Here is an 11,512-nt window from a genome sequence, read left to right on the forward strand (position 1 = left end):
GAAGGCACGTTAGCATGCAAGTGTTGCACTCAATTACTGGTTAGAATGGGAGACCATTTAGACATCGGCCATCAGCCAACTTCAGGATAATCTAGGACCCACCTGAACATTCTTGAGCAGGAGTCAGCAAACTTTTTCTGTAAAGGTCCAGATAGTGAATATCTTAGGATGTGGGCCACATAGCCTCTGTTGTAACTACTCAGCTTTGCCATTGTAGTGTGAAAGTAGCTATAAACAATATGTAAACATGGTTATACGGGTATGACTGCATTCCAATAAAAGTGGGTTTTTTTTTAACTTTTTAAAAAATTAATTAATTTTTTGAGACAGGGTCTGGCTATGTTGCAGGCTGATCTCGAACTCTTGGGCTTAAGTGATCCTCCCGCCTCAGCCTCCCAAGTAGCTGGGACTACAGGCACATGCTACTACGCCCAGCTCAATAAAATTTTATGAACAAAAAGAAAGCAGACCAAATTTGGTAAAGTGCCAACCCTTGTTGTACCGGAACATAGCTTCCACAGATCAAACTGACATTTAATGGGTGACAAATAAGGAAGAATGACATGGTAAAAGACTGATGTAGATTTAATGACAAATATTCCATATTGGTTGCTGAACACCAGAATTCTGTCCAAAGAACCATAATTAAATAAAATAACCTGAAAATAAGGCAATTCTCACATACACAAGCACACACTCACACAAAACCTGTTACTTTTAGGAGCATTAAATTATTCACTATTTTAACAAACAGCTGTAAAATAACATTACAATGAAGGAAAATGTGCACAAACTTCAGAAACAGTTCAGATTGTCTATGAACACAGGTTCTTAATTTGTACTTTTTCACATATGTACAGCCTCTTAATTGTAAAGAGACGACATGGCTCAAGGGGATAATGTCTCATCTCCTTTCAACTCAGAGCTCAAGATTTAATCAAAACCATTTAGCCTATTTAAACTGTTCCAGGTTTTGCTTAGTAAAGGGTAGCAGAGGAAGACTGCTCTTGATCATATTCTCCAGGAAACAAATAATACACTTGCCTCCACCATCATTAATGAGTTGGTGGAAGGAGTCTTCAGATTTACATTTTCAAGGGTGAACCACAGGTAACAGGGTTTGCTGAAGATGTACTATTATTCTAAAACTAGATATAAGAAACAACTTCCTGAATGCATTTAACCTTACTTAATACAGATAGGTTCCCTGAAGAGTTGTAAGAAAAATGGAATCACATTTTAAATGCACCAACAGAGTGGGATGTTGTGGTTGAACTGTTTGCTTCTGCTAAGGGATTTGTTCATAGAAGGAGTAACAACATAGTGGCTGACTCTCTTATCCATGGTAACAGGAAAAACAAGAGGTAAATGAAGTCCAAAGATTTCTATGGCCACTACATTATTTTACATTAGCTTTAATCTCCACTCCCTGTTGAACCCTTGATACGTAGCATATTTGATGCAGATGAGACTATGCATGACGATGGCTGCAAAAGAACAAATAACCTATAAAGTGGATAATCAACCCATGAATCATCAAAAGTTGGATGAGATTTCATAGGCACAGACTTGAGAGAACTTAAAACAGCTGGAAGAGGTAGATGTTCATGGAAAAAACCCACAAGGAGTAAGATCACCTACAAATTGGCTATATTCTTTTCAAATGGGTCTTACACACTTAGTATTCGGACTGCAAGAGTCAGAATTAACAATGGACACTTGCTTTGCTTGTATTTATTACTCTTGACTAAAAGAAAATGAAAAGGAAGTAATATCTTTCAAAACTGTCTATAGTTTGAAAATCTATTTGCATTTGTGAATAACAATAAACTGATTAAGAGGGCAAGATTAACAGGTATTATACAAGCCCAGAATTATCAGGATTTTTTAAAAAGTGTTTTTATTATGACAAAAACATGCTTTCCTACAGTCCCCAAAGAGGTTCTTTACTAGAATACAACTGATCACAATATAAATTACTAGCATCCACAGAAATTTTGCTAAAACTGTAAAAACAATTTTTAGGTTTTTTTTTTCCCCTTCAACTGTGTTCAACAGTTTCTGAAGATGCTTCCATGAAAGGTATAGGGTAACAATTGCTAGTGAAGAAAACAATACTGCTTTCCACAACTCTAACTTCTAAAGGCTAACCTAAGGGAGGAACTTTCAGCATAGGTAACTGAAATCTATACAAGAGTCATCTAACTACAGCCCCCTACTAGAAAGGGAACATAGCTAGGATACCTTAATTAGGTGACAAAGACCAGCTTTGTCAATTAAGGACATTTTTGGCCCTTCTAGGCTAGCCTTAAGTTTTCCATCAAGCATAACAATTTTCAGTGTCCTTATTTTATTATAAAAATCATGACTGACAGGTAAGTGTTCCTAGCAGCTGAGCTGGAGAACGCAAAAGGTCAGACCACAACTATTCACACTGTCATCAGCTTGCTCTCTTCAGGACAGATTGCTACACTCCTGTCCCCGGGGCTTCCCTAAGACAGGGGTCATAATACTGATCTACCTCACAATGATGTGAGAAACAACTAACGATCATTAAAAAGCATAAAGCACTTTGGAAATACCAAAGTGCGATTTTGGCATCTATAGAATCACCAGAGAACATTCATTGCTTGTGCTATTTGGCAATTTTGCATTTACACCTCTCCCTGACTGTGCCCTCTTTGTGTAAAGCCTTGAGATTTCTACTGTGCCTCCACATGTAGGAAGAAGACTTTCCTACTTGGACTAAATCCCTCATCGATATGGATGGAGGTGGGGGTTAGTGGGGGACAGGGTACACAGATGCAAAGTGAAGGCAAATGAGACAGACGAGCCTTGCATCCCAACATGTGAACGCTTGGCTTTCCTGCATTTCTCACATAAAGGCCAGCAAAACTCTGAGCTAGCTACCTTTCGTAGCAGGGCACTAGGGCAACTGTTGATGGCCTGAAGTTCACTTGAAACACATGCATCAAGCTGACCTGGGAAAGTCACACATAGCTGGGGTTGTTCCTTTTCCTTGCACTTAAAAGATCACAGGTGAGACCTGAAAGAAAAACTGGATGTGGCACATACACGGGCTGAGGGGAGGGGGCAGGAGGCCGATCATCCAGGTAGACAACCTTGCCTCAGCCCGAAGCTAGAGTAGTTTCAAGGAAGTAGCAAAGAACCAGGGGCAGGAACAGGATTTCCCAGGAGATCTGAGAACCAGTTATAAATGAATTTCTAAGTGCTAGAAGCTGCCCCTTGAAATGAGGGTGTGTAGTTTTCTGCCCAGTTTCCCCTGGATGCCTCAAAATAGCAGCTAACTGTGGCTCAGAGAAAGGAAGGGAAGAGAATTCTAAAAATCCTCTCTCCTATGGGATCGACAGGGTTCCCCTACTTTTCGTGGGGCTATAGCTGCTGTGTGGGGACAAGGGCAAACACTGGCTTACCACCTGGTGGGACCAGGATAGAACTACTTATACCCCAAACCCTCGCTCCAACCACACCCTCTCCCCTGATTCCCACAGGCCATCACAGCCCACCCTACTCTACTGCCTGCCACCTGTTCCCACCCCACCCCCAACTCCCTTCCTCAAGGCCCTCAAAGCTCCTGCTCCTCCACGCTCTTCACCCCCTACAGCATGTACTTCAGGAAGGCATCACCTCCGGAAAGAACTCTCACTCAACCCTCCCCTTCAGGACCCCCTAACACCAATAGGCTCTGCAGTCACTCTCAGAAGCGTCCTCCCGCCCCTTCCCCAGGGTCTGTCCCAGGACATCTGCTCCCCACACGCTCCCCGGAGGGCAAGCTCCCGCGGACCCAGCCCTAGCACAGGTGCAGCTTCTGGTGCTGCGCAAGGTGCGTCTTGTAGCGGAAGCCTTTGCCGCAGCCGGCGCACTTGTGCGGCTTGTTGCCGGTGTGGATGCGGCGGTGGCGGATCAGGTGCGAGCTCTGGATGAAGCTCTTGCCGCACTCGAGGCACGTGTAGGGCTTCTCGCCCGTGTGCGTGCGCTGGTGCTGCGTGAGCGTGGAGAAGTCGCTGAAGCGCTTCTCGCACTGGCCGCAGCGGAAGGGCTTCTCGCCCGTGTGCACGCGCAGGTGGTTGACCAGGTGCGAGTTGCGCCCGAAGCCCTTGCCGCACTCGCGGCACACGTAGGGCCGCTCGCCCGAGTGCGTGCGCTTGTGCGTGAAGAGGTGCGAGCTGACGCTGAAGGTCTCGCCGCACTCGGAGCACATGTAGGGCTTCTCGCCCGTGTGCACGCGCTGGTGCTTCACCAGGTCCGAGCGCCAGCTGAAGCGCTTGCCGCACTCGCCGCAGCCGTGCGGCTTCTCGCCCGTGTGGATGCGCTGGTGGTTGGCCAGGTGCGAGCGGCGCACGAAGCCCTTGCCGCACTCCCCGCAGGCGAAGGGCCGCAGCGCCGCCGCCCCCGCGCCGCTGGCCGCCGCGTGCTCGCGCCGGTGGCTGAGCAGGTGCGAGCTGAGGCTGAAGGCCTCGCCGCACTCGGGGCACGGGTAGGGCTTCTCGCCCGTGTGCAGGCGCCGGTGCTTGAGCAGGTCGGCGCGCCAGCTGAAGCTCTTGCCGCAGTCGGCGCACAGGTTGGGCCGCTCGCCCGTGTGCAGGCGCAGGTGGTTGGTCAGGTACGTGTTGCGGCTGAAGCCCTTGCCGCACTCCCCGCAGCGGAAGGGCTTCTCCCGCGGCGGCCGGGCCAGCGCGGGCCCCGTGCCGAAGCCACCCGCCACGCCCACGCCCATCATCCCCACCATGGCGCCGCACTCGCCCGCGAAGCCGAAGGGCTCCAGGCTGGCCGCGGCGGCGGCCTCGGCCAGGCGGTGGATGCGCTGGTGCTGCAGGAAGGCGGCGCCCGGGCTGAAGCTCTCCCCGCAGTCGGGGCAGATGGTGGGCGCGTCCATGATGCTGGCCACCAGGCTGTCCAGCTCCCCGAGGTCCACAGCCATGGGGTGGTGGAGCCGGTGGAAGCGGCGGTGGGCAGTCTTGTCACCCCGGTGCCGACTGCCCAGGGAGAGGTGTCGCCTCCAGGGCAGTACCGGAGGGGGCGGCTGCTCCTCTTCCTCTTCTAGCCGGTTCTCCCCACCACTCTCCTCCTCCTCCTCTTCCCGGGGGCTCCGGGATATGCTGTCTGACTCGGACAGTCCTGGGAACGTCCCCATGTCAGCTATGCCAGCTTGGTCATCCTCTTCCTCCCGGAGAGCAACCCCTTCTTCCTCACTTAGCAGCCCCGCTGCAACAGAAAAGGCGGCAATGAAGGTTACTATATTCGGCACTCGGAAGGTAAGCAAGCCCAGAGGAAGCAGTCTCAATAATAAGAGTGTGGGCCAAGGAGTCGTCCTCATCCCCCAGGCACACTCAATTTCCACTCCTCCAAGTCCCCTAGACTCCAGCCTCCCTCCCACCTGGCTCCTCCAGGGAAAGGCCTAAAGGAGGGTGCACTCAATGGCCACCTTCGTCCACCAGTCCTTCAGGCAGCTGCCCGGGGCCTTGGCCCCACTCACTGTACCTGCGCCATCGCCTAGCAGAGCCATCTGAAGGCCTGACAGTCTGTGCTTGAGATGGTCACGTCTGTGCCAGGTGGGAGTCCGTAGGATGGATCTCAGGAGAAAAGGTTTGCTGACTCCAAGAGCTTCCAGTGCCTTTTAAGGCTCCTGCCTCAAAAGACAAGGCCAGTGTGGCCTAACCAGGCCCTGGACTGATTTTTAAAATATGTTTGGTCAACCCCGAACTGCTTAAGGTGGAACAACAAACTGAACTCACCTCATGGACTTTCCTGTGGATGGGGAAAGGGGGGAAGGGAGCACAGAGCCTAGAGCTGGTGAGCCCAGGTTAGAGGCTGGCCCAGGAGAACACCTATTGGTCTCTGGTTGTTTATCCCACTCCAGGAAGTGGCTGAGATGGGAAAGGTCAAGCGCTGTGGGGGAGGGCAGCAGGGAGGCTGGGATGATATGGGGCTGGGGGAGAAGGAATGTAACCTCACAGTCCTGGCCATAAAATATTTCACCTCATTTCTGTCCCCAGAGCATGCACTGTGCAGGGTAAAGCAATGAATGCCCAAAGAAACAAGGAGGTGGGTGGAGGCCCAGCATTCACTCTTTCAGGTCAGGAATAGCAAGGGATTTAGCAGAGGCCTCAGCCACTTTGGGAATTAGCCACACACATGAACCTAGGCAGGTCACTTACTGAGTTTACTTATCTGCAAAGGGAGATGAGGACTGTAACTGTAAACATCTGGGTATTTTCTATTTGCCTAGCAGTGTACTAAGTAACTTTTTTTTTTTCTAAATCTGAGACAGGGTCTTCTTGCTCTATCGCCCAGGCTGGAGTGCAGTGGAGCAATCATAGCTCATGTCGCCTCCAAGTCCTGGGCTCAAGCTATCCTCCTGCCTCAGACTTCCGAGTAGCTGAGATTACAGGTGTGTGTCACTACACACTACACCCAGCTAATTTTTAAAAACTTTTTGTAACGACAGGGGTCTCACTATGTTACCTAGGCTGGTCTCAACTCCTGGCCTCAGTGGCCTCAGTGATCCTTCCACCTCAGCCTCCCAAAGTTTTGGGATTACAGGTGTGAGCCACACAGGTGTGAGCCACTGCACCCAACCTAAGTAACTCTTTACATGCAGCAACTCAATTAACTCTCCCAACAACGCTATGAGGTAGGTTCCAATACTACCTAGGCAATTCTACTATAGTGTTGTTATAGGTATTAATTTATAGCCGCATTCTCTATGCTGTGAAGTGCTGCGCCAGCAAGTGAGGCTCTTCACCCATGTTTACTAACACAGCCCACCTCCAACTGTATTGGAGAAGAGGATGCTCCTAGGGACTAACACTCGAAAAGCTAAGTTAATACAGACTCTGCTTTATGGTCCCCATTAGAGAGCTCACCCCCAGACAGTGCTGCCCCTGGTTATGATTCTAGAGGAGCTAGAGGTTAATGTGAGTGGGGCAACTTCCGTAGAAATTCCAGCTTTCTCCTCACCTGTGCAGACATTGGGCACTACTTCTCTCTCCCTGGAGTCCTGTGGGTGAGAGCCCATCTCCAGCTCTGGGTGGCCTTCTTTCTTGTCTGTGTCCTGTGGATTAAAGCCCATTTGTCTTTCTTCTGGGTCCCCTTCCCTGTCCTCAGAGTTCTCAAAATCGGAGCCCATCCCTTTGTCTTCTGAGTCCTGGTGTTCACACACACCCCGATGATAATCTTGTTCCATCCGGGAAGAAAAGGGCAAGGGAGGTGACCAGGGATCCCTGCTCCAGACAAAACACAAGAGAAAGGTCATGTCAGTCTGGCCTTATCCCTTCACCATGTCTAGCCTTGATTTCCCGGGAAAATGTGTAGAGTTCCAAGCCCCAGACGGCAAACCTCCACTCTACCCTCCCAAGCACGCCCCCACCCCCGTTTTAAGGTAAACAGAATGCAAAGGAGAGTGGTCTTGGTGTCAGAGGAGCAGTGGCAACCCCATTCTCATGCCACCTCTCATTGGACCAAAACATGATCTGCTTCTGTCTAAGAAGCAGTGGTCTTTTAGTGTGGTTTTATAGTTTAACATCGAGGTAGCTATTACCATTTTACAGCCCACTTGAAGCTCAAAAAGAAGACCCCGCTAGCCTAAGGCTATATAGCTTGGAAGCTGTATGGAGTGGGGCTTAAACCACTTGTGCTGCCTCAAAGGTCCATGTTTTCCTTACTCTTATGCTTGCTTTCCTTGAACCCACAGCAGTCTTACAAGTATTTTGGCTAATTTTGTGCAGGCCTTTAAAGAGCCAGAGGAGAAAGTACAAAGTACATTCAAGACAAAAGAATAACAGAAGCATTAAGTATGGTAACTTCTTATCTAAGACCAGGTCACCAATGGCACCACCAACCTGGCTTTGTAGTGAGGATCTGCTGCCTTGCTGGGAGCAGTGAGCCAAGAGTCAAGCTTTAGTAGGTCTCTTGGGGGCAGGAAGATGAGATGCAGGGATCTTCTACAGTAGAAGCCATCTTTGTAGTCCTAATTACATATTTTACAGTATCTGAATTGTAGAGAACACGGATATGTGCACCAGGGATAATTGATAACCCCTCTACAGACAAGGCCACCATGTGAACTGTAGGGAGAAAATGACATCAGATTCCTAAACCTTTTGTAGATGTCAGGTTTACATTTCAAATTTAAAGGGCCCCCTGCCAAGACTGAACAGTTGAACCAAAAATAACTTCTTTCTGCCATCCATCACTCCTACGGCTTAGCTCAAGGCAGCAAAACAGTTTGTACATGGAGGATCTTGGACTATGACTTTGAAGAGACCAGTTATCTCCCCACCTCAGCAGTCCCCAAAGAGGACTGCAAGAATATGGCTGAGCAAAATGTCCTTTCCTTGGCTGGGAGCTTTTCCTGCCCTGGTGAGGCCTGCCCTGCGGCAGCCCTGGCTCTGCCAAGCTGGGGAGCGGAAAGCAGGAGGGACAAGCAGCGGAATTTCCGGCTGGGTTGGCCTCACCGTAGAGCCCAAGGCAAGTCAATTAACCTCTCCTGGTTTCCACATCCCCATCTATGGAAGGAGGGTAATGCTACTTAACCTTTCTTACAGGGAGGGTGTCAGAAGGAAACTAATTAAAAAGCACTTTGGAAAATACTGCGGAGAGTAATTGATGCTTTGAATTTTACAAACAAATGTGGAATACACACATTATTCCTCTTTTTAAGTCCCAATGTCATTCCAGCACACCTCCAAGACACACCCACCCCTCTGTAATTTTGGCAGACATATCACCCTAAATAGCCTATTAGATTCTTTCTGAGAGATGATGATATACCCCTTAGATTAGAGTGAAAAATCAAGCCCTTCTCTTAAAGGTCTCAGGAAAATGGCTACATCTGAGGTGGGTCAGTCAACATGTCCTAAAACACAGCTGAGTTCCTTTGGAATGTATGCTATTTGAAATGCCAGGTTTCCAACACTTGAAGATTTCTTCTCAGACTGTAAGAGAAAAATCTCATTAAAGCCACAAACCTTTTAAGAGGTGTATCCCACAAGAGGCTACTGACCCCACATCACTTCTGCCCATCACTCTGTTGCCTCCTGAAGCTCAGACCCAATGACAAGTACATCCCTGCAGATACAATGCACCTGAAGGTGGGGGGTGGACAGGCAAGAGCAGGATCTTCAAACATGACCTGTTGGTTTGCTAGTAATGAAAGGCAATGGAGAGATGGGGGGAAAGGAGAGGGGAGCTAATCGATGGTTTCTGCCAATCTGAGACCTGCAGGAAGGATTCTACATCAATAGAATAAATCACACCTAATGGGTACAGTGTACACTATCTGGGTGATGGGCACACTAGTAACTTTGACTCAAGCAGTACAAAAGCAATCCATGTAACCAAAGCATTTGTACCCCCGTGATACTCTGAAATTTAAAAAAAAAAAGTGGAAATGACAATAAATACCAAAAAAAATTTATGGAACTAAGTCTTCTGAAACTTGATCTTGGACCTGATCTAAGTTTCACTGCTTGGTTTATGCTATACCTAACATCTGAAATGACATTTTGTGGCTTTTTTTAATTAAAAATTTTTACTGAAAGATAAAGAATCAAGCAAGCATGTCACCAGAAACTGAAAACTAAAGTGGCATGGCATGGTACCCAGCACGGTACAGAAGTGACTGCAGCTGTCCACCCTGAAGGGCAGGATTTGAGGATCCAACCCAGGATGCAGGGAGCAGGGCTTCACCTCCAAGCCCTTTTAAGGACAGGCTGCTTAGAGAGCACCTCAGACATAGCAAGAATGGAACAAGAGATAATTCATATCAGAAATATTAAATGCCAAAACATGGTTTTCCTAGATTTAAAAGGGGAGGGGCAGAGTCTGAGTTCCCCACTTAGGGCTGGCTTATGCAAAGTTCACAGAGATGCCTCAGAATTACGGCAGCTTCAGAACCCCAAAGGGAGTACTTCCTGGTCCTCATTCACACCAGGGCAGGAAGCATTAGGCATGCTCTGAAAAGAGCCGGAAGCTCCCATCACCCAGACAGACACCATTCAAGGCATAACAACTACTCGAATTTGTTTAAAAATGTGTTATGTTAGTACAAAACTGGAAATCTGCACGCCCAACAATATGGATTCAGTTCCACTCACACCAGCACATGGTGGAGTTGTAGGCAGCTGTCAAATAATAGGGAAGGCTATTTACAGGTAAGGAAAGGTGGTCACAATATATTATCAGATGAAAAGTGGCTGGTTTGAAAAATATGTCATCGTGGTTTATTAATATATGCACACTAGCATATATATTTACACATGTATATACACAGGTTCAGAGAGGAAGTTATTAAAAAATGTTAAACATCTCTTGTTCACTTTGGGGGTTTTGCAGCTATTAACTCATTTAATCTTAACAAAAACCCAGTGAAGAAGGATATTATTTCCAACTTCATAGACAGGAAACAGGCACAGAAGTGACTGGCCCAAGGTCCTACAAATGATAAGTTCCATAGCAGGGATTCACACCCCTGCAGTCCAGCTCCTGTGACCACATTCTTAACCAAAGCTGGTGTGCGGTTTGGGAAAATGTGTCCCTTTTGTGTACATCTACATTTTCTACAATAAACCTGTATTTTTATCAGGAAAACAACTTTGGTTTTAACATGATAAAATATGTTAAAGGGAAACCTATAATTATTCTAGAAGCAACAAAAAGGAAGACAAGAACAGGAGCTAGAATATTTAATTTTCAGAAATGTTATTGAGACACGGTGGTATAACTAAAGTGTCAGTAGATATTCGGGCATGTTTTGTTCCAACTCCTTTCCCACTCATTCGCAAAATAAAAACTAGCAACAGTGTTTTCTTAGGCAAGGCCAGGGCTGGACAATGAGTGAGCAGCAGGGCAGTGTGACAGCTCTGTGGCCAGACTGACCTGGATTCGAATCCTCAGCTCATTATCAGCTACTTTACCTCATGCAAGGTACTTAGCCTTGATTCCAAATCCATAAAAACAAGCATGCTACCACCTACCTTACAGCATTGTTCTGAGAACCACGTAAGATTAATGTTTGTAAAAGCTGCTGGCATGTAGAGATGCAATAAATGGTAGTTATAACTATTATGAAACTTCAGCCAACTTTTTGATTTAAGAAATTACACACAGGCCAGACTCATTGGCTCGAACCTCTAATCCCAACACTTGGGAGGCCAAGGCAGGAGGATCACTTGAGGCCAGGAGTTCAAGGTTTCAGTGAGCTATGATCGTGCCACTGCACTCCCACCTGGGTGGCAGAGCAAGACCCCATCTTTTAAAAAAAAAAATGACATACACAAATAGAGGCTCACCTGTTCACAGCCATATTCACAGAAAGTGGCCTTTGGCAAGTACAAGCAAAGCAGAGCTTCTGCAGGCCTTGCTGTTAAGGCTCTATTAATGAACAGCCCACCATGTGGGGACAAGAACCAGGGAGGGGCTAGTTGTTTAGGGCAGCTTGTTAGAGGGAGAAAGGTTCAATTCCATATTAGTTTGCAGCTGCTGATAGCCC

The 11,512-nt window shown here is 47.5% G+C and overlaps 1 protein-coding gene across 1 annotated transcript; it reads right to left on the reverse strand.

Annotated features, from left to right (window-relative positions):
• Positions 1–560: 560 nt before the first annotated feature.
• ZNF697 (zinc finger protein 697) lies at positions 561–8,080 on the reverse strand. The gene is made up of 3 exons (XM_012643475.1): positions 7,863–8,080; positions 6,982–7,244; positions 561–5,226 (listed from the first exon to the last, which is right to left on the reverse strand). Exons 2-3 carry the CDS (start codon positions 7,205–7,207, stop codon positions 3,812–3,814), a joined length of 1,641 nt encoding a protein of 546 aa, XP_012498929.1. The 5' UTR covers positions 7,208–7,244; positions 7,863–8,080; the 3' UTR covers positions 561–3,811.
• Positions 8,081–11,512: the final 3,432 nt, after the last annotated feature.

Source organism: Propithecus coquereli, unplaced genomic scaffold (genome assembly GCF_000956105.1).
Source record: "Propithecus coquereli isolate 6110/MARCELLA unplaced genomic scaffold, Pcoq_1.0 Scaffold197, whole genome shotgun sequence".
NCBI classification, from domain to species: domain Eukaryota; kingdom Metazoa; phylum Chordata; class Mammalia; order Primates; family Indriidae; genus Propithecus; species Propithecus coquereli.